General features: G+C 51.1%; 2 protein-coding genes across 9 annotated transcripts in view; one reads left to right on the forward strand and one right to left on the reverse strand.

Annotated features, from left to right (window-relative positions):
* The first annotated feature begins 75 nt into the window (after positions 1-75).
* On the forward strand, positions 76-14976 carry STARD5 (StAR related lipid transfer domain containing 5). Its single transcript, XM_082448882.1, has 6 exons — positions 76-276; positions 907-956; positions 1306-1438; positions 4518-4635; positions 5487-5580; positions 10577-14976. The coding sequence occupies exons 1-6, from the start codon at positions 178-180 to the stop codon at positions 10722-10724; spliced, it is 642 nt and encodes a 213-aa protein (XP_082305008.1). The 5' UTR covers positions 76-177; the 3' UTR covers positions 10725-14976.
* An 87-nt stretch (positions 14977-15063) lies between these two features.
* Positions 15064-23327, reverse strand: part of IL16 (interleukin 16) — a 117177-nt gene continuing 108913 nt past the window's right edge. For 7 of the 8 annotated variants that reach the window (XM_082448545.1, XM_082448549.1, XM_082448550.1 and 4 more), the window contains 5 exons: positions 22951-23119; positions 20605-20706; positions 18054-18312; positions 17699-17824; positions 15064-15556 (listed from right to left, as the gene is read on the reverse strand). In XM_082448545.1, the coding sequence (XP_082304671.1) occupies positions 15363-15556; positions 17699-17824; positions 18054-18312; positions 20605-20706; positions 22951-23119 (850 nt within the window). In that variant the 3' untranslated portion in view covers positions 15064-15362. The remainder of the gene's footprint in view (positions 15557-17698; positions 17825-18053; positions 18313-20604; positions 20707-22950; positions 23120-23327) is intronic. The other variant, XM_082448546.1, reaches the window with a different exon arrangement.

The following is a 23327-nucleotide window of genomic DNA, read 5'->3' on the forward strand; positions in this document are numbered from 1 at the left end:
GGGGCGGGGTCTGTCTGACGGTCTAGGCCAATCCTAGAGCGGGGGCGGGGCTTGGGCGGGACTCCGGGCTCCTCTGCTGGCCCGGGCTTTCCGGCTTCCCATACCTAAGTGCCCGGCCGCCACCGCACACCGCACCCGGCACCTGCTCCCCAGCAACCTCGCGCAGCTCTCGGCGCAATGGACCCGGCGCTGGCCGCGCAGATAAGCGAGGCGGTGGCGGAGAAGATGCTCCAGTACAGGCGAGACGAGTCAGGATGGAAGATTTGCCGGGAAGGCGTGAGTGAGGAGCTGGGCAGGAAGGGGTCGAAGGGCCTTTGCTCCGTGGGGCCGGGATTCCAGAAGCCCCCAGGCTGCCCCTCTCCTGGAGGTTTTCTGCGTTCCATCCTCCGGCCTGTTTTGCACACAATGACACCCCCCCCCCGAGAGATAAGTATCCGCCCCTTTCTTTGAAAGACTTGGCCAAGGTCACCTGGCTGGTAAATGATTAGAATGGAACCGGAAGCACCAGGCTCCAAAGCCTTTACTCCGTTCCTCGGAGCAGGAGCCCCTCTCTGCGTTCCCAGGAGGGTGGCAGAGGGATGGTGCTGCTCACTGGACACTTAGGATTTTTAACAAACAGACCAAAATTGCCCGAGGAAACAAGGTGCATGGTGGTTTTTAAGGTGGTTTGAAAACTCCCCAGCGCTCTTCAAGTCAGCCACATAAGATTGCTTTGTCCATCACATCCTCCTGGGGGCAGCTTTGTCCTGGACCAGTCCCCACTCTGCTACATGTCAGTTGGGTACCTTGGAGATTTGCATCTCTTGGGGCTCTCGACTTTTCTTCCATAAAACAGGGGATTGGGCCTGGTGATCTCCCAAGGGCCCTTCTAGCTCTAAAATTTTGCGATTCTGTGCTTTTTGACAGAACGGAGTTTCAGTTTCCTGGAGGCCGTCTGTGGAGTTTCCAGGGAACCTGTAAGTGCACCCCTTGTTCAAAGCTTGTCAAAGGTGCCACACCTTTCCTGCTGTTTCTGTGGGTTTGCTTCCTAAGAGACTCCAGTCAACCCTAGCACCTGGAATCAACTTGCCAGTTATCTTCCAGAAAAGTTTCCGTGTTTAACTACATCATTTCCTCAAACTATATTCTTATGAAAGCTTGCCGTCCGTCCGTTTCTGCAGGCCTGAGGGGAGGTGGGCTGGTAAATGTCAGCCCCTTCTCTGCAAGGCTGTCTTAACAGTGACAGACATGACTTCTAGTCCTTATATGTAATCCCAGGATAAACCAGTTTGATGCCTTGGGGTCACATTCCTCTTTGTGCTCCAGGTACCGAGGAGAAGGCATTGTGAATGGGACACCAGAGCAGGTGTGGGACTTTGTGAAGCCACTTGCTGGGACCCTACGAGATAAGTGGGATGAAAATGTGAACAGTTTTGAAATTATCGAAAGCATCACTGATGTAAGTCTTTCCAAGCACTGTTATCGCTAGACAGTAAGCTGACTCTGTTCCCTCTGCGGGGGGGGGGTCAGTGACACCTTTAGGCAAGAGGAGTACACTGTGAGCCCCTGGTGCCCAGAAAACAGGTTGCCCACTGCTTGACACTCAAACCCAGCCTCGGCCCAGGTACAGGTAGGTAACGATGAGACCCAGAGAGGTAGAGCTGCCCTAAACAGAGCTGAGAGAACATAGCAGCGGATGATGAAAGCAGGAGTGCAGAGTGAACATGAGCTCTGAGGATGCTGAAGCAGTGCCTGGGTTGGACACATCAGCTCTAGTTTGAAGTATTGCCCGTTACTGGGACCATGGTAATGAATTGAGTCCTGGCCAAAGAGGCAGGATTCTCTGCCAGCTATGACGCTGTGCCAGGTGGCAGATGCCGGATGACAGTTGCTCCACTGGTAAAATGTGTGGTATCTACTCTAGCGCTGCCCAGGAGAACTTTCTGCTATGATGGAAATATTCTACAACAGCGCTGTTCAGTACGGTAGCCACTAGCCCCACGTGGCCACAGAGCATTTGAAAGGTGTCTAGTTTGAAGAAATAAATTGTTAATTTTATTTAATTTTCATGACTCGATGTAAATTTAAATAGCCACATGGAACTAGTGGCTACCATATTGGGCAGCAAAGATGTAGTTTGTCCTGCCCTGAGATCCTCTGTAGTATTAAGTATGTACCTCCTCTTGATTATAGAAGTTAAGGAGAAAAAAACAAAACATAGCCAAAACAAATTAAAAAGTTGCCCTGGGGAAATGTTGCCAGCTTTTTTTGATTTGAATGGTGCCTTGATTTTGACATCTGTGGACATGGTATACCCTCTTGGGTGTTTCTGTAGATGGTGCTGCGAAACCTCAAGCCATAGTTCTTTACTGGTCAGTCCGTAGGACCCAAGTGTTCTTAAGCTTGACCAAGAATTCACATTTCATTTCATTATCACAAATTATGTCAGTGTTTCCTGAAGGGTGGGGCACATAATGTTGGGGCACTAGGTGATACAGTGTATTAGGTCTTTTAACAGTCAAAGCTGAAATTGAATCACACATAGCGAGGTCACCCCATTTCAAATGTTCTTCAATCTCTCTGATAACTTGAAGGGAAAAGTCTGGGAGAGGTGCTAATGTGCTTTTGACACCTGTTTAACACTTGTGAATCTCCATTATAACAAACAGACAGCTGGCCTCAGGCTCAGAATTAGAACTATATATATATATATATATTTGCAGTTGTCTTTTATTTATGCCAAGTAGTACCTTTTTTTCATTTCCAGTAGTTAAATAGCTTCCTTTTTAAAATAAGTTTAAGTTTTAAAAAGTGAGCACATTTAGATAAAAATATTAAGTGAATAACAGGATAGGTGCTACCAGAGATAGGAAAAAATTGTGAAGATAGTGTACAAATAATTATACACAAATGCTTGAAGTTGAGGAAACATGGGTTAATGCCCTCTGAAACATAATGGAAATGTAATAACAGAATGACAGCGTGATTTTGACAAATCTCAAATATCCTAATTCTAAGATTGATAGATAGTAGATGGATGGGTGGATGGATGGATGGTTGAGATAAAGAGCCATGCCACAAGTTTGTGGCAGTTATAACACGTGCTGCCGCTTTCTTACCAATATGTCCTCTTCATCTTGTTCTCCAGACACTCTCCTTCAGAATTGATGCGTTTTGTAGCAATAATCAGGAGTGGAAGCTGTATAGTTATTTTTTTTTTTAAATCTCATCACTTCTGCCATTCCTACTACAAACTACTAGAATTCAGAAAAGGCAAAATTACCTTGTTTCTAGCAACAAGCTTTGGCCTTTGAAAAGAATATATGCTTTAAGAGAGGGGAAAACATGGAAATTTTAACTCCAGTGTGCAGTGCCTTGGTTAAATATTGAAATCAGCATCCCTCAGTGTCCCTTTGGCCCCCTGGGGGATTTTACACCCTAGGACAGTGTATGATTGGAAGATTCCAGATGGGTGGGGTATGGGGCACCTTTTTCAAGTGGGAAAGGGAAACCTGCGTGAAGGTGCAGGCTGTTCTCAGGCAGGTCATTCTAGGAAGGACACGTGGAGGGTGAGCCATCTGGAAACTGATCCCCAGCGCCCCCAGAGCCCACTGGAAAGTTCTCAAGTGCCCCCAGGGATTGCACGCCCACCTGGAAGACTCATACCCAGGGTCAGCCTTTTCTCAGCCACACACGGTGCCCCGAGTCTTAATAGCCAAAGAGGCAAGAGGCCTTCTCGCCTGCTCCCCAGAGGTCTCCCCAGGACTGTCCCATCCTCGGGCCTCACCTGCACCTTGTGACCTTGAAAGGACCGGGGTCCTGCTGGAGGAGGGGAATCATGGGGTAAAGCGTGGGGTGGGTTTGAAGGGCCCTTGGCTTGTAAAGTGGGAGAATGGACTTGGTGGGATATTCTGAGATGGGGTGCAGTTCAAGCGGTGCTCCCTCCCAGGGCTGGGGCTGGAAGAAACCAGAAAGCTGCCCAGGACACACATTTAAGGAGGCACTGCTCTCAGGGTTAGGCAAGTACCGGGTCGGCCTTAGGAAGGAATGGCCTCTCTTGCCTCACCCTACTCCTGGCCCTATTCAAGCCTCATCTCCACCCTGAGCTTTGTGGTGAATTCCTCCTTCATCTCTCCAAGCCTCAGTTTCCTCACCTGTCAAATGGGTTCATGAAACCTATTTCTCAGTTGCAAAGGACCACTGAGAGCTTTGTCCAGCCAGGCTCTTAACTACGTGCTCAATTAATGGCAACTCTCATGATCTTTTGAGACATAAGCTCAGAGTGGTCCTGATCAGCCATGGGCAGCCCGTGTCACAACCCTAGATTCTACGAGCTGGGTGTGTTGCCATGACCCTTGGCCCGTCCAGGAAAGTTCATTCTAGACCCTCCAGGTCACAGCGCCACCCTGCTGTCAGTGCTATTCCCATTTTCCAGGCCCTGGGGTATTGGGACAGAGTGGATGAGCTCCGAGTCGAGTTGGGTTGGGGAGCAGATGCGCGGCCATCAGACGCAGCTGGATCCCCCTTTGCTCTGACAGACACAGTGCGTCAGCAGAACCACCACCCCCTCGGCCGTCATGAAGCTCATCTCTCCCAGAGACTTTGTGGACCTGGTGCTGGTCAAGACGTATGAGGATGGGACCATCAGTTCCAATGGTGAGAGACGGCAGGGCTGCTGCGAAGCCTTCGTGGGACGCTGGGCTCTGTCTCCTCCACACCCGCCCAGCTCCTCAAGGAAAGACGACCAGCTGGAAATCCCTGGAGCACTCACAGCCTGGGTCCCTTTTTCTGTGCCAGCCTCCCCTTGTCAGGTTTGGGGAGATTCTGTGCCAGGGAGGTCTGAGGTGGGAGAGTCCACACACTAGTAATTTTAGTTGTAAATCGCAGATTTCATCAGCACCCCGTTTTCATCCCTGCTGAGGCGCATAGTTTGTACCCTAGACATGCGGGGTACGGTTTGGCTTCAGGGAACCCCAGGGTGCGGTGATTCCCTGCACCCACGGGGCACCTTCCCGAGGGCTGTGGGGCTGTCCGCCCCCTTCCTTCCCGCGAGGAGCAGAGTTCCTGCCTCTGCACTTTCTGTGGTGCCTCCCGCTGAAAGCCACAGCTCCTGCCACTCCTCTGAATCTTCCGCATGGGGATAGGTTGTGTGTCCATCCACACCTCTCTCGGCTGCGATTTGAGAGGGGTCCCTTCGTTCTCCTGCCCCCAAGCCTCATAGTCTGAAATGTTCTTTTCTCTAATATTCCAGCAGGCTTGGGGAAGCTGTGGACATGCGTGTGTGCGTGTGTGCGTGAGCACGAGTATGTGTGAACGTGTGTGTGAGTGTGAGGGACGGGGGGGTGGCAGTAGGAAGAGCTCAGGGCCAAGTGGCAGGGTCGTCTTCCGACGCCTGGGCTCCAGGTGACTGGTCTGTACCCACCGTGGGTGCCCGGTAAGGCCCTTCAGCGTCAGTGGCCCAACTGCCCGAAGTTGTAGCTCACTGACCATCTTTCTGTGTCTTCCAGCTACCAGCGTGGAGCATCTGTTATGTCCCCCAAAGCCAGGTTACGTGAGAGGATTTAACCATCCTTGCGGTTGCTTCTGTGGACCTCTGCCAGGGTAAGGATAACCTCTTGGGTTGAATGATGTGCCCAGACCTAACTGTGGCTTAACTGAGGACATTCTACTCAATGGCAACATTAATGATGATCTGCAGTAATAAAAATGCCTCACCACTCTGTAGGCCTTGATGTTACAGAACCCTATACATACACATTGGTGCCGTAACACGCCAAAGTTCTAGGCACTTGGGAAAGAATTGTGGGGAGGTGTCATTATTTCTGATGTGGGGATCCCTCCCTCCGGCCCCAGGCAAGCTGGGCAAATGTCACGGTGCCATTTAGCAAATGAGGAAACTGAGGCTCGGGGAAGTTAGGTGGTCTGTGCAGGGTCCCAGGCTGGCCGTGCGGGCCCTGGGCACCCAGTCTTCTCCTCCGTGTTCTGAGTGCTCTCCACCAGCCTGGAGCAGCCAAGAGCTTAGCTGGCCTCAGCCCGAATCCCACACGGTGCTCTTCACCCCCCACCGAGGAATGGGGTGGAGATGCTCGGGGCTAAAGGGCGATTCTCAGAGCACACCGTGGGTCAGCCCCAGAACTGAGCTCAGAAATGGTTCTGGCCCCATTTTCTCGCAGGTCATGGCCAGGTTCTTTTTGTTTTTTGGGGTTTTTGTTTTTGGCCTCACCGAGCAGCGTGCGGGATCTTAGTTCCCTGACCAGGGATCGAACCCACGCCCCTTGCAGTGGAAGCGTGGAATCTTAACCACTGGACCACTGGGGCCAGGTTTTTACCAGGAGCTTTCCGTGTAATAATAATCCGAAGGTCACTGGTTTATCCTGGGAACCACTCAAGTTGACAAAGAAAGAAACTGTACCTGAGGGTCTGTCCCTGTCACCCTGCAACCCACAAACAGACACCAGCAGGGGAAAACATCGATGCTGTCACCACACAATCCCAGGAGAAGGGTTTTGGTGCCATAGCATTGTACCGAAAACCCACATCCCACACCTCCACGTAACACTTTTGACTAAGCTGGCTTTTCACACATCTTGTGGCAGACTTCTGTTAAACGTAGCAAAACTTTATGAGTTTGAAAATAATAGCATAGCTGCAATCCAACACAGCTCCCCTCACCATGCGCACGCACACACACACACGCGCACACACACACACACACACACACACACACAGGAATTTTCAGAGTAAGAGTCAGAGCACTTTCCCCTTAGGGGCTGAATTCTATGGATATCTTCCTTGGGGAGAACGCACAATATGATGAGTATCATTATGCCTCATTCCAGATAGCAAGACCTGATTGCACAGACTTTGTAGCTGGGTCACTTAGCGCCAGAAAGATCCCACAAAACCCAGCTAGTGCGGAGGTTTTTTTCTTAAGACATTTTAAAAACATTTTTTATTATATATGTTACAAATATTTCTTCCCAAGATGTTCCATATATATATATATATATATATATATATATATATATATATATATATATATTTATTTCTTGTTTTATCTTTTGGCTGTACCGCACAGCATGTGGGATCTTAGTTCCCCCACCAGGGATGGAACCTGCCTCTGCTGCAGTGGAAGCGTTGGGTCTTAACCCCTGGACCACCAGGGAAGTCCCTAGTGTGGAGGTTTTTTTTTTTTTTTTTTTTTTTTAAATTATTATTTATTTATTTTATTTATGGCTGTGTTGGGTCTTCGTTTCCGTGCAAGGGCCCTTTCCAGTTGCGGCAAGCGGGGGCCACTCTTCATTGCAGTGCGTGGGCCTCTCACTATCGTGGCCTCTCTTGTTGCGGAGCACAGGCTCCAGACACGCAGGCTCAGTAATTGTGGCTCACGGGCCTAGTTGCTCCGCGGCATGTGGGATCTTCCCAGACCAGAGCTCGAACCCGCATCCCCTGCATTGGCAGGCAGATTCTCAACCACTGCGCCACCAGGGAAGCCCAGTGTGGAGGTTTTGACTCAGCTCGCTTGAAAGCATTTTATGTGGATCTGAAACCTGTGACAATGATGGTTCCCATCACTCTATGAATATAGGCCTGTTCTAGGTGCTATGGATTCAAGAAATGATACTAATCGTGACAGGAACAGCAGCAAATGTTTATACATCACTCCTGTGTGTCAGGCACTCTTATATTCTTTATATTTTATAATTTAACTCATTTGTATTCTTATAACAATTCTAAGGTACTGTTATTACCTTCATTTTTTTATATGAGGACTCTGGGCACAGAGAGGTTATCTAACTTACTCAAGATCACACAGCAAGGAGCTGGTCAAGCTATAGCATCTGACTTCAAAATCTATGCTCTTAATCTAGATATTGACCCCTCAAAACAGATAAGCCTTCTTGGAACTTAGATTCTAGTGGGAGCAGGGTAGACAGACAAAACACAAGCACCATAATTATATCAGATGTACATGCTTGTAATGATCGATTTTAAATGATTTGGAGAAAACTGAAACCAGATAAAGGTGCCAGGGAGGGATGGGGGAGCTAGACATCTGGGGGGTCACCAAAGGCCCCCCTGATAGGACGTTTGACCAAAGGACAGCACAGGGAGCCTTGGGGATGGAAGGGGGCTGGGGGGAGTGTGTGCCTGGCAGAGGGATAAGCAGGTCCAAAGTCCCTGAGGTGGGGGCAGGCAAGGGGCATTTAGGGAATGGCACGGAGGCCATTGTTCCAGATGGCAGTGAGCAGGGGGAAAGGCAAGGAGATCCGGTCACCGAGGTAGCAGGGCCCACACCCTGGAGTCGTGGGCGCTGTGCTCGGAATCGAACGAGGAGCTGGTGGGGAGTCTGGAGCAGGATGTGCTCTGGGCTGGGTGTCCAGTGCTGTGATGCCTCTGGAGTGGGCGAGGTTGTGAGCCAGGGCAAGGGCACTAATTAGAGGTGAGGGATGGTGGTGCCTGAGTCGAGTGGCTGCAGCGGACAGGGCAGAGCTGTCGGGCTCTGCTTGTTCTCCAGGCGGGAGGGTGGGGGTTGGTGTTTGTAGCAGGGGCAGCATAATCACATCGTGAATGCAGCCCTGCTCTGTGCCCAGCGAGTCTGCTGAGTGCTCTGCACGTGTTATCTCACGAATCCTTACAACAAGGACCAGTGGTGGACGCCGTTATCTAGCCCAGCCTTCTCCATGGGGAGACCAGGTGATTCCAACATCGCTCTGAGCCCCCCTTTGCCCGCTCTGTTAATGATGTCCAAGCGAGAAGCGCTCTTCACCGTGACCACCCTGTAAGGTACCGAGTTTGCCTCTTCCACCCGGCCTGTTGCGTGTTTACCTCCTACCAAGCCCCGTCCTCACCCGGAGGAAAGCATGGTCCCTGAGCAGACTTTCTCCCTCACCTGTTCAGGCCGAAGAGGGCAGCACTGAGAAGTATGGGGGCTTGAGTGAGCCCAGGGCAGGAGGAGCAGGGAGAAGAGAGAAGGTCCCAGCACAGGTGGAGGGGCTGGGGCTTGGTGAGCAAGGAACAGAGTCCGATGATGCTGAGGCTTTGGGATGGAAGGCAGTCTGTGCCCCCCGAACCCCGAGTTCAGGCTCTGTGCAGAGAAGGCATGAGCAGAGTAGAGAAGCCTGCCCAGCCAGCGCCGTCCTGCACTGTCGTTCATCTGCTGGCCCCCGGCCCTGTCTGTGCATCTGGGAGGGAGGGCGAGGTTCTAAAGGGTCTCCACTTCTCAGCCATTGACCTCCAGGATGTCAGGAAACACTTGATGGGCAGGTGCAATGCTCCGTGGGGTTCCTGATGAGACTCTGAGGCTGCTGACAGCTCCACTCAAATGAAACGCCAAATGGTCCTCGCAAAGCCCGTGCCTTTGTGGTCCTGGCAATTGGGAAGTTTGTGACACTGAAGACCCCTTGTCCCTACCAAGTTGGGTCCCGTCTCCTCCCGTGCGTGCCCCTCACTGAATCTGGCTCTCGCTGGTGGGCTTCACTGCCCTTGTGCCCCTGAGCAGGAGGCCACTACATCCGCAGCCCAGGGAGGTCCGCTGAGTTGCTAGGTTGGTGACCGGACGCTGCCTCTCGACTTCAGCATGGGTCTGTGCCATGTTCCATGTTGTGGCCTCCCTCGGGGCTTCTGCCACCCCCAGCCGAAGCCCCTTCACATGTGCGCAAGTTATGTGTCAGGTCTTTAAGTCAGCCATTCTCACATTTTTGGTCTGAGGCTCCATTACACTCTTAAATATTATTCAGGGCATCAAAGCGCTTTTGTTCATGTGGATTATATCCATCAGTATTTACTATATTTGAAATTAAAACCGGGACATTTAAAAAACATTTATTTTAAAATAATGATAATACGTGTATTATATGTTCACATAAATATTTTTGTGAAAAGTAACCATATTTTTCAAAAGAGGAAAAATAGTGAAGAGTGGCCCTGTTTGACATTTTGGGAAATCTCTTTAATGTCAGGTTTAACAGAAGCTCATATCTGCCTCTGCATTCAGTCTGTTGTGATATCACACCTCATGTAGCCTCTGGAAACCTCCCCCGGAAGCTGCTGACAGCTCCATTCAAATAAAATGCTCAGTGGTCTCCACGAAGCCCATGCCTTCATGGTCCTGGCCAAGAGAAAACTTGTGAGAATGAAGTACACGCTGAGAGAATGGGAGTGGAAAAGGCAAATCACATCTTAGTGCTGTGATGAAAATAGCTCTGACCTTGCAGACCCCTTGAAAGGGTGTCAGGAACCCCCAGGAGCTGCCAGGCCATTTGGAGAACCGCTGCCCTAAATGGACAGAGGGCAGCATCGTGTCTGTTCCTCCCAGGACCCGGTACAGGAGTGAGTTCTCTGAAAGCCTTTGCCAAGTGAATCGGGCACAGGGAACGAATGACCTTCCTGGGCTGGAAGTGGGGGGGTCGTCCTCGCTCAACGGCCTGGTGGGGCCATGGAAGCATCCACGAGAGGACCCACTTCCATCCTGAAAAGAAGCAGGTCCAGAGGGACGCCCTGGGCAGTGAACCCAGCGAAATCCCTGGGTCTGGACCATTTCCCTGGGCGGGCTCTCTGCTCCAGACACATAACAGCCCTGGCCTTGCTTTCACAGGGAGCCCGACAAGACCAGCCTGGTCACGTTCTTCCAGACCGACCTCAGCGGTTACCTTCCGCAGGGCGTGGTGGACTCCTTCTTTCCCCGCAGCATGGCCGGGTTTTACGCCAACCTCCAGAAAGCAGTGAAGAAATTCTACGGCTGACATCCTGGCTGGTGGGCCAAGAACTGCCATGACTCGTGCGGAGATGCCATTTTGGGGACACAGCTGGAGAGCCTGGGAGAACACGGGCTCCTTTGGAACCCACCAATGACCAGTTCATCTCCAGGGACATCAGCCAGAGGCAGCTGCTCCTGCTCAGAGCCCTCCTGCTCCTCCTTCTACTTGGGCGGGGCTGCCGTTACCCAAGCACCCCTCTTCCAGCAGGGTGCCCCCCAAGACCCCCCGGCCACCGGACAGGGATTCTGCCTGGGCACCGTGCAATGCTCTCGGGTCCAAAGCCTTTCTGTGCCGATCTCTCTGAGACCATGTTTCCCCGTTTGTCGAGAAGAATCACCATCAATCCCGAAAACCTGGCTCAGCCCCTTGGTGGCATTCGAGCTCTCAGTCCTGTGCCACAGATCCCGGATGTGTGTTTCTGATACCGTGCCAGACTTTCCCCCTTAAAAGATGTCAGCTTGGCAAAATGATGCTTAAAAAATGAGATAAGCATTCAGGAAAAAACACTTCCAGTACTCCTTTTGTTGTCTCTTCTATTCAAGTCATTTTTCTCTCTTTTTCCCCCGCATGAGTTAAATTTCAGGCGCCCCAGTGAAACCTGGCAGTTTGAATCTGCCCAGGCAGCGCTCTGGAATTGATTCTGGGCTCAGGGCACCTACAAGGGGAACTTGGAGGAGAACTTGTTCTGTTATAGAAGATGGAGCAGGAGTCCTCTGGCCTCGAGGACCTGGTGAGCCCGTACTGCTGTCAGCGGGAGGGATGGAAGAGCAGATGCCCCACCCCCAGCAGTGCTGGCTAAAATCCCCCCCAGGCTCTGCTGCAAGATGAAACGACCCCGAACGGGGTATGCCCAGTCCGGTGCATTATCGGAACCAGGGAGCACGGCCTTGCCACCTGGAAGGGGCTTCAGCGGGCACACGACTCCCTTTCCTTCACTCCGGTCAGGGCCACACAGTCCTGTGTGGAGTTCTCCAACATTCCCTCACAAGCTCCTCCATGGGCCCACCAACTTGCTGGTGAGGGAGGCCCCACGTGTGTTTGACCAGAGTGCACTCGTATTGCAGTTTCTCAGGTTACTAGCAGAAAATTTCCAGGGTCCTCAGCCTTTGCGCCTCCAGATGGAAAACATTCCCCTTGTAACCGAGTATCTTGCTTCCCCACCTTTGAGTCCTGGGGTGCCTGTCTTCTGAATGTGCCGAGGTCTGAGCAAGCTTTAAAACGTGAAAGCTCAGTGTCACGGGGTTAGAAAGCCTTCTTTCTGAGCTCTAATGCAGCTGCAGATCCCACAATCATGCCATGAAGATCATCCAGGTAACTCCCTCTTCTCGTCAAGAAATCTTCACAGGACTCTTCTATGTACTTAGATTTCATTCATTCATTCGCCAAGTACTTAATGGGTCCTTACTTTGTGCCAGAAGTCGTTCTGTATCAACTTATCACAATTTGATCTCCCAAACCCAGCCGATTCTGGGCACGCCATCCCAGGAGCCCCAGGAAGGTGGTGGTCTTACCAAGATGGAGCCACCTGTGCTGCCCCATCTGGCCAGGAGGGGAGGTCAGCCTCCCAAGAACATGTCTCACTGGGCCCACTGCATGGACCGCGCCTGCACTGCTCCTACATGCATCTGCTGGCAGTGGGTTAAACTGGTTTGAGCACTGGACCAAGAGTCAGAAAATGTGCAAGTGGTCCCATCCCTGCCAGTTAGAAATGATGCTCTCGGACAGTCACTTAACACTCCTGTGCTTTGGCTTCCTGTCTTTAAAGAAAATCTGGGGGCATGAATACCAGTCCTGGGGTAGCCTGCTTAAGAGTCCATGCAAATGAGATGATGATGGTGAATCAGTGAGATGCTGTACAAAGCCAGGAACGAGGGCTGCCTGGGAGAGACTCTTGGATGGACTCATTTCCCTGGAGAGTTAAAGTAGATCCGGGATTGTTGTTTGTGTGTTTGCTGTGTTGGGGATGACTGGAATCATTGTTTGCAAAGGCACTGTTTTCTCTGCCTGTTGTCAGCTCTGAAGAAGGTGTCCAAGGTGTACTAAACCTCACCTGTAAACTGCAGCATCATGACGCTCAAACGGAGGAGCTTTCGTTTTAAGACCTTCTTGCTGATTCTTTTTTTTTTTTTAATAAATTTATTTATGTATTTTTTGGCTGTGTTGGGTCTTCGTTGCTGCGCGCAGGCTTTCTCTAGTTGCAGCGAGCGTTGCAGTGTGCGGGCTTCTCATTGCGGTGGCTTCTCATTGCGGAGTACGGGCTCTAGGCGTGCGGGCTTCAGTAGTTGTGGCGCACGGGCTCTAGAGCGCAGCCTTCAGTAGTTGTGGCGCACGGGCTTAGTTGCTCCGCGGCGTGTGGGATCTTCCCGGACCAGGGCTCGAACCCGTGTCCTCTGCATTGGCAGGCGGATTCTTAAACCACTGCACCACCGGGGAAGTCCCTTTCTTGCTGATTCTTGATTTGAAACTGGAAAGCTGGCAGTGGCAGCGTCCTCAGTGGTTCTATTTGAGCTGGGGGAGAAGGGGGTCTTCAGAGACAGAAGGGGTTCCTGGGAGGGCCTGGGCGCGCCCTGGCTGCATGTGAGTCCTCGTACAACCCCACTCACTCACTTGATTCATCTGAGCTCCCAAGGAGGCTTTCTCCGTGTCCCAGGCCCATGGCTGGCACTGTGCTTATCCGTGTCACCATCTCCCAGTCCTGATGGAAAGACTCTTTCTCCTTCCCCAGGCTGGTCCGCATTCATCACCTGGCTGGGCCACCTTCATCACCTGTCTGGGCCACCTTCATCACCTGGCTGCTTGATAAGACTCAAAACAGTAACCCGATTATAGGAAACATCACTGTGTGCAGACGTGAGATTGCGGGGGCGAGGGGTGTGCCCGCTGAATCCCATGGCCTGGGTGCCCGGCCCTGGACAGGCACACAGTAAGATCCGGTAGGGTGGGTGTTGAATGGGGTCATACCTTTCATTGTCAGACCATGTTCAAATTCAGCCTTTCTCTTAAACCTAAGGAGCTGACACACATGGTTATTTCCAAGTTCTTGTCTACTCTAGAGCTCGACACAGATGACTCTGAGCACATTATTTCTCAGGAAGAATAGGGCACTGAGCTGGCACCCACTGTGGTGAAGTCACTAAAGGGGCTTGCATGAAGATTATGATTCCCCAGGAGAGTTTCCTAAGAGTTCACGGCCAGGAAACAGATTCTTAGCTTCCTATGGACCCTGGAGAAGCTATTGGATGACATTAAGATGGCCCCTCTGATACTGGCCTGGGAGTAAGGACTCTTTGTGTCGTGTCTGTGGTCCTTGCCGGGTCCTCCCTCACACCGTTATTCACGGGAGCAGGGGCAGGAGCAGGGCTGACACACTGTCCAGGCCTCGTCAGGGGCTGCTGGGTATTGCTAATGCATTTCTTTGTCCCAAGCTTGACAATCAGGCATTAAGCGATGATCAAACTTAAAAGCACCTTGGCCTGTTAGTCTCTCCCAGACCACAGAAGAAAGGACTCACTCTCCGTATCATTTACCAGCTGGACAAGTTGCCTCTTATCTCTGGGTCTCAGTACCCTCATCTACACAGTGGGACAATACCACGCTCTGTAGACACTGCTGTGATTACTAAACACAGTGTCCACTTAACCCAGCACGGTGCTTGGCTCGTGGGAGTTAAATGGCAGCCATCGTGTTGTACTCTCTCAGACTCACGCTAGTCCATTCTGCTGGCACAGCTGAGCACACGTGGAGCTTCCGTTGTTTGCTTACTCGCTCTGCCACCGGGTGCCACCCTCGCTAGGAGCACTTCTCCAACCCAACCAAATCCAGTTTTGCAAATGTTTTGTGTGCTAGATTGTATTTTCCAAAAACAGCCCCAGCCATCTTTCCCTTCCCCTTAAACCGGGGCAGGTTTGTGCCAGCTCTGACTGACAGAGCATAGGAGAAGTGACGCTATTTGATGTCAGAGGCAAGGTCTTCAAAAGGATGCGGCTCCTACGTGGCTCTCACACTCTCTGGGGGACACCCAGCTACCATGTTGTGAGGACGCCCAGGCCACAGGGAGAGGCCTCCTGCAATGTGTAGGCCTGCAGCTCCAGCTGAGTTCCCAGCCAGCAGCCAACATCAGCGGCCCAATGTGTGAGTGAGTGAGTGACCCTTCGGGGGGTTCCAGCCTCCGGCCTTTGAGTTGGGCCAGCTGATGTCAAGTGGAGCAGGATGAACTGTCTCCCTCCAAATCTGCCACCACTGCGGAGTCATGAGAAAAACAAAGGGTGCTGTTTGGGGTGGACAGAGTGATAGTCCTTAGAAAATCTGCAAAGCAAAACATGGATTTCATATCCAATTGTCATATATCCATTTTATTTACAGCACCACAATATTATCAGTAAGCTCTCTCTAGACATAGTCTGTAGTTTGTATCAGCCACCCCAGTGTGACTCTGCCCTAACTTTCTGGGACAACCCGCTTGCTGGGTGATGTTCCAGAAGGTCCGTCCAGACATGGGCAAGCAGCCACCAGGAAGCACGCCTGTGCTTTCCCCCATCGGGGTGGGGTTAGCAGTGACCCTGAGAATTAGCGGTTATGGGGAGCTGCATGCAGTTGGCTCTGGTGTCAGCTCTGGTGCTGGGCCTAGGGTTCTCCAGCAGCTGTGGTCCCCTTGGACCGGGGGCTCTTCCTCCTGAGGATGATAGTGACAGGTCCATCAGGCAGCGCCTTGATGATGTTCCAGGCTTCAAACCGTGTGAGGCCCTGCACGGCAATGCTGGCCAAGTGTAAGATTTCATCTCCTGGCTGGACCGTCTCACTTTGTTCTGAGGCCGCCCCTGGGATGAGAGAGAAGAGAATGGGTCCCACAAGTGACAGTGGAACAAGCAGTTACTTCCTACCCTTGGTCTCTGAGGAGCCGGGACAGCTCAGAAGGGAACTGGCGCCCATCCCTCCAGAACTCGGTGGTCATTCTGAAATGAGACATCTCCTAAAACGGTGACTTCAAGGCTGGTACACCAGGCTCCAGCTCTCCGTGGCCTTTGGGAGAGGTGAGGCCCATGCTGTCCCCAGAGAAGGGAGATTTCGGGCAGCTCCAAGCCAGAGCCTGGCTGGGGAGACTTCCCCGGGGAACCGGGTCCTCCTCTAAGCCTCCTTGGATAGCACCCCAATACCCCTCCCCCGCACATGTGGTCTCTCTACTCCTAATGGGATGGCCGTGCATTGGGTGGTGTGGGAATGGAGCTGGTGGGACATTCACGGAACAATCTGCACAGTACTTTTGGCTCTGAATGGCCTGGAGAAGACCCCTGGATCCACATAAAGAGGACATAATCACATACGGCTCCCACTCTTTCAGAGTGACGTAGGGAAAGAGTGCTCTTTTACTGCTGATGTTGAAAGAAAATTTCCCATCTGTTTGACACAATGATATCTGCAAATATTTAATAAGAGTAAAAGATAATAGTAATGATGATCATAATAAAAAAATAGCTAGGGACTCCCCTGGCGGTCCAGTGGTTAGGACTCCATGCTTCCATTGCGGGGGGCATGGGTTTGATCCCTGGTCGGGGAACTAAGATCCCGCATGCTGAGAAATAAATAACTAACTAAATAAAATGGGCCAAGTATCTAAACACATTTCTCAAAAAAAAAAAAAAATTAGCTAAAATATATTGGGCAATTATATATAACAGGCGTTGTGTTAACACTTGGCGTTTATGGCAATAGTCCTATGAAGTATGTATGCTCTGTTAGTATTCCCTTTTCACGTGGGAGGAAACCAAGGACTCAAGTAGCTCACACAAGCTCCAAAGCTGCTGAGTGGTGCAGCTGTAGAATCCACCTCCCTTGGTCCCTTCCATCCCCATGTAAGCAAATGGGACCAAGATGGTGAAGGGACTTGCCCAGGGTCATGCTGCCATTAGTGGCAGAACTAACACTGGAATCCAGGTCTCTCGACTTTGAGCCCTACGCTCATTCCAAGTTGACCTTCGAAGTTAAAAAAATCTTTCGCAGAATTGGAGTCAACATGGATTTCTGGGGAAGCTCCACTTGAGCCTTGGTCTGCCCCCTGGCTTTCAGCAGCTGTAACAGATTTCCCGCTAATAAAACCAGTCCACAGTGAGGGCTCCTGGGGGACGGGGAGCAGAACTGAGAGGGCCTCTGGGTCCCAGTACCAAGAGCCCTCAGACGCACACCCACACCTCTTCTTATAGATAAGGAGCCTCAGGCCCACAAGGCAACAGTCACTCAGCAAGTTAGAAGCAGAGCTAGACCAGAGCCCAGGCCACGTGACCCCCTGTCCACAGCTCCTTGCTCTGTGACTCAGGGGGTCCAGCATGAGAGGCAGTGAAGAATCGGGGTGATTGCATGTGACAGCTGCAGGCCATTCATGGTTTTCACAGGAAAACCCAAGTGACCCCCCCCCACCAGAGGCTGGCTTGCTTCCCAATCCATGATGAACAAAATCTCAAAATTCTGAATAAAGGTAGGAGCTGACAGGTCCAGGATTAGGGTGAGGTGAGTAAGGTTGAGTCGTGCACCTGGAAAGTCGGACTCTGTTTTACAACTTGATATTTTGTTCATTGTAGACTTTTTGAATTAATTTCGAGTTTTAAAAATATTGCACTGAAACGGTATGTATCTTGATTACTGAATATTTCGGTGCCGCCTTCAATTTTGCACCCAGGGCAGTGCCTCACTTGCCTCACCCTAGCCCTGGCCCTGCCAAGCTGAACCAAGCCCAGGGCTGGGTCATGTACAAGGACCCAGTAAAATAGGGGGATTAAGGGGATGTCTGAGCCAAGGAGAGCAGGGAGAAAAAGCAAAGTGGAGTCCTTAACAGGCTTGCCTGCCTCCCAAAAAGGCCTGGGGTTGTGGGAAACTGACATGGCCTAGAAGGTGCTCAGAAGCCTTTGGGGGGCCTGGCCGGACACCCGCAACTGGAGCGAAGGCTGAGAGGCAGATGCACACCGCACCTTTGAAGATCCTGTTAACTGTCAGAGGCTTGTCCCCTTGCAGGGAGCCCTTCCCTCCTTCCAGACTGAAGCCCAGGCCTGCAGAGGTCTTCTCCAGGGTCACTGTGCAGACTGTGGCCTCTGCTGCTGAGAAAACACAGGGGGGCTGTTAGGGATGCTTTCAAGTGAGCCTGGCTGATGCTCCGGCAAGCTTGTGCATGTGTACGGATAAACCCAGCCATGCGTGCCGGGCGGCATACAAGGCAGGCCACGTGTTCTGGGGGCCACAAACGACTGCGCAGCCCTGCCGGCATGGGCCTCGCCTGTCCAAAGGTGATGTGGCCCACGGAGCTTCCACCATGTGGGGAGAACTTACAGGAATCTATGGAAACGTCACTGGCCACAGAGGCTGAGGCTGCAGAATCTGTGGAAGAGTTGAGGTCGGGCGTGGTCTCCGGGGTTGGCTTCCTTGTGACAATCACAGCTTGCTTGGGGTCCCGAGCTTGGCGAAGGATGGCCAGAGCATCATTGTGTGTGGCCCCTTTGAGAGACTTGCCGTTGATGGAGAGAACCTCGTTGCCCTTCTGAATAGTCCCTTCCTGGGAGGCCAACCCGTTGGGGAACACCCTGTGAACCTGAGCAAACCAACGGAAGTCAGGAGCCAGGAATCAGCATATCGGATCTGGATTCTCGCTGCAGGAGGACCTGGACCAGTTAATCAAACCCAGCAGATCCTTAGGCCAAAGAAAATAAGACGAAATGTGTCCTAGATTAGGGCTACTAGCCAGCATTCCCTCCTCCACCCAGACCAGAGATCATTAGCAAAAATGGCCAGATTGGCCCTCAGAATCCTTCCCAACACAACGTCCGAGACTATATCACTACAATCTTAGTTAACATTCAGTTAAAATCTTTCGCCTTACGTGCTCTACATCAGCATTTCCCAGAGTAATTTTCTTCAAGCACTGACTCTGTGCCATATTAATAGGTATTGTGTAAGAAAAGTTTCTGAAGTCTAAGAAAATTAAGAACATTGGATAAAACACAAGCTCTGAAAATGCCTACAGTTTAAAAAAAATACTAGAGACTCTACAGTGCTATTTGGCATGATAATTCTCTAAGAACAGGCCGTATAATACAGTGATCCCCAAAAGTTTCAGCAAAGCATCCTTTTTTCCATAGAGAAATTCTCAGGCCCCATCTTCTGCAGAATGCAGAATTCCTATCCTAGGAAGTCTAGACATTTTTAAAACTCCTACCCTAGACATTCTGATCCTTTAACTCTAGTTAAAAGGGACCATCGCCCACCCCCATTCCCTTTCTGAAAAATATGTGGGATTAAAAAAATCTAATGTCTTTGCCTCAGCCTTTTTAATGACGTAAATTCTAATGTGCTTAATTAAGAGGATTGAATGACAGCATGGATGGGCAATCACTAAACTGTGCTACGTGTTGTTTTGCTGTTATCATCTGAACAAGGTTCTTTGTTTCTCTAAACTGTTTCAGTGTTAGAAAGTCTGTTGTGGGGTCAGATGTGGTCAAAATCCCTTGGTTGTAAGACCCAAGTAGGAAGCAGAGTCTCTGCTCTGCATCTCAGTCTGTCCTCTATAAATGAAGCGGACACGCCACCAATCCCCCATCCTGAGGTGTGGGGAAGATGACTTGAACATGCCAGTGAGAGCCCAGCTTGCTCTTGGTCATGGACGGTGCTCAATGTTAGTTCTCTTTTAATGAATCTGGAAAGGAAGGGAAGCGCTCAAACACGGAAGGAGAAAGGGGAAGTCTGGTGCATATGATCAGCTGGTGTGTATTGCTCCTGGGTTTTGAGGCAGTGTCTCAGGGGTGGCGAGCAAATGGGGTGCAGAGAAGTCCCGACTCAAGGAAAGACCCACAGATCCAACGTACTCTTCCCACAGGCAAGCTCTCTTTTCTTCTCTTCAAATAGAAAGCAAACTGCACCATCAGGAACGTCTTTATGATGCTCTGCTACGTGCTTAGTGTCAGAAACAGGTCCTCATTGGTTTTATGTGCTTTTATGCGGTAGAGAGCTTGCTTACAAAGAAGGAAGTTGCTGCTCACACACAACTTGACTCTGAAGTGACCAATAGGAATGGGCCAAGTTAACACTGCCAAGGGGTGTGGTGTGTTTAACGCTGGCTGCTCCTGTGAGCTGGAGGGTTTGTTTTCAGCTGAGCAAGGGAGTTCAGATGAGTGCACATGAAGGATATACTGAGACAACAGAGCCCTGGGGGTGACACCAGTGCACTCCGCTTTGGAGGGATGCAGCGGTCATGTCGCAGCTGGGTCCATGAAGATGGGATGACCAGAAACCATCTGGGTCAGGTGCAGGTAGCCTAAATAGTGGGCAGAGGGCAGCAGCCAATGCTGATCAGACTGTGTGGACCAAGAAAACAGGGTCCACAGGGAAAGATGCAGGTGACCCAGGACCGCTGCCCTCCCCAGTCTTACCCCGGGCTCTAGTTGGTCCCGAGAGAACAAGGGGCTCGACCGTGAGAGCTGAAGCCTCATGTGCATCCTGGGTTGCGCTGTGCAGTTCCAGATCTTTCCCGCTGGGCCCCATTGCCTTCAGTCAACCATCAGATCTGCTTCGCAATCGTCCCTGTTAACATCCCCAATCTCCCAGTGGGCAAACCCAGGAAAACAGCCTCCTGTACAGGACCTGCCTTCCCAAGGGCTCTTTCTGTCCAGGTGAGGCCTCTTTCCATCTAGGTGTGCTATGCTACATATCACAGCCAGGTCTTCAATCCTGGCTGTAAAGCTTCTTGAAAAGGATCTCGAGCTCCTGCCCTAACCTGACACCCAGTGGCCTGGGGTCATGCATTCCTCTGATCTCTCCTAGTAAGTGCGCCCCCCTCCCAGGGCCATCACCTCTGGCTCTGATGCGCCCCCATGGCTGGGCCACTCACCGTGATCACCTTGTTTTCTAGATCTGCTCCTCCTGCCAAGCTGAACCCAAGGCCAGCCCCTTCCTCCTTGTGCAAGATGGTAACATGGATGTTGTCTAATTGCTGCAGAACGAAATATATATATTAAAAAGCATTTTATTGCAACAGTGTGAGCAGTTTAACAAGTGTTCCAACATCAGGCTGATTCGTTCTCAAACCCCAGCTTGGCCACGCTCCCAGGTACGTCAGACCCATTTCATCATTTGTAAAGAGAAGACTATATTTTCTGGAGTCATGGGAAGCTCAGAAGAAAAAAAAAAAAATGTGCATAAGGCAACCAATAGAGTTCTTTTCCTCTCCTATTCATGCAATCCACATCCACATTTGTATGGAGACAGGGCTGGGTGCGACTAAGTCAGCTGGAAATCCCCGCGTGTGAGATAACACAGCTCTGGCACTTGGGTGTGGGACAAGATGAGGTCAGCCTGTAGGACTCTGGGTCAGCAGAGCTGTGGGTAACACTGTTTTGCAGAAGTTGGCTGCTCCATCTTTACACCTGCTGCTCTGTGTGGCACAGCAGCTGCATGAAGGAGCCCAGCTGACTCCTTGCCCTAGAACACGCATGCGTGCACACAGACACACAGACACACACACACACAGACACAGACACAGACACACACACAGACACACATACAGACACACACACACACACAGACACACAGAGACACACACACAAACACACACAGACACACACACACACACGCACACACACACACACACACACACACACACACACACACACGAGCCCACCCAGGCACACACAGTACTTCCCGACCTGCACCTGGGCTCAGCTGGAGCCAGAACAATCGCTCTGCAGTGTCTAAAGTCAGAGACCCTCATTCCGGTCTCGATGGTGGAGGGGTCTCAAACGCAAATGCATACAGGACCCAGGCAGATCACTTAAAAGAGCAAAATGGGCAGATGTGAGCGACAGGAACTGCAGAGAACTGAGAGCACATCTGCTTAAGAGGACCCACGGCTACATAGGAATGCAGACCCAGTGCTACAAGATCATTCGTTCCTTTTATAAAAAGAGAGCAGCCAGAAATCTAGGTTTTGATTCAGGTTTGATAATATTTAGAATATAATACTTTTTTAAAAAGCACCATGCAGACCACATAAAATATACCTGCAGGCTCTCGGGCCACCAGTTTGTGCCTTAGCGCAAGGGAATAACCTTATGTCAAAGAATTCGCTTGCTCTGGCACCACCAGAGCATCTGCTGCGCAGCTGGCTCTATGATCATTTGACCTGGAGTCCCCAAGACCCAGGAAAGATGAAGGGATGAATGGACCTCACTGTCCCGCCTCTACGCCAGCACTGGTCCAAATCTCCCAAATTTTACCCAAGTGTCAGCTTACTTGCCCTATAAGAGCCCTTTGTCAAATTGAAAAGCAAATACTGTCCTAGGAACACCCCAGGCAGGACCGCTCTTTGTATTTTACGCAACAATTTTGCCTCTGTTATTTCATTTGAATTAGGCCCTGGGGATGACGGTCCCAGTGCACAGGTGATGAGTGAGAGCCCCAGAGGATGAATCCCGGCCCGGGGCATCTTGTCAGACTCACCCATACCCTGGATGTAGGGAACACCAGCTATGGTGCCTCCTTATCCTCTCATCCCAGTCTGGATGATTCCAGCATAAAAAGCCTGCATGGACTAGGGAAGCCCGGGCGGATGCAAGGCCCGTGAGCCCGTGCTCATCTGAGCTGAATGGGCCTCAGCTCTGCCTGACCACTTCCTCTCCACGCACCTTTGGGTCATGCTCAGAAGGCATAGGGGAAGCGGGACTTTCAGAATGACTTGACTGAAGTGTGGGAACCCTTACGAGCCCTGGGATCCGTCACTTCTCGGTGTGCAGGGCAAGTCTTCAGGCAAGAGGTCAGAACTTGCAATGGATGGCTCACTACCACGCAGCATCTCCCCGGAGACGCACACTGGGCAGGCAGCCCGTGGGACGTGGAAAGAGCACGGAACGTGGAGATAGAAAACCTAGGCTCTGCGACCTTGAAGCTCGCCTTTCTCATTTATTAAAGGGTCAAAAAGATACAATAAGTCTATGATTGAAAGCACTTCATGAGCTACAAAGCTCCCTACACCGGAAGGTCTTACTGTGGTCCAGTGATACAGCGCCCCTCTGCCCCGGGCAGGATACAACCCGAGTCTGGTGTCAGCCCCTGGGAACTGCCTTCTCAACCTCAAGGAGCCCAGGGCAATGTGCGCTGCTTCCCCTCCGGCCCACCTGAGGTGACCACGCTGCTTATAGCAAGGCCTTCATCTCTTCAAGTGCTTATAAAAGAAACCTACCTTTAATGTTGCTTCGTCCAGAACCTTCACTTCCTCTATGAGCTTCTTTAATTCCTCGGAGCTCAGCAGGGAGATAACTGATTGACCAGACTGAGGAGCGCAGTGGTCTGAGTCGTCGGCTTCCGTGGGCTCACTGAGACCCTCTGTGTATTCTCTCAGCTCTGAAAGGCTTTCATAGGGAGGACCCGCACACGGTATGAATCGTGATATTAATAAGAGCTAACATCCTTAGCATAATTACTCTATTCCAAGACGGTGCTAATGTTCATTCTATTATTTGGTGCAACAAATCCACAAATAGATACCAGCATCCCTCCACTACAGAGATGAGGAAATTGGGGCTTAGGGAGGGGGAATAACTTGTCTATGGTCACGTG

This window comes from Balaenoptera physalus (assembly GCF_965194825.1).
Source record: "Balaenoptera physalus genome assembly, chromosome: 2".
In the NCBI taxonomy this organism is placed as follows: Eukaryota; Metazoa; Chordata; class Mammalia; order Artiodactyla; family Balaenopteridae; genus Balaenoptera; species Balaenoptera physalus.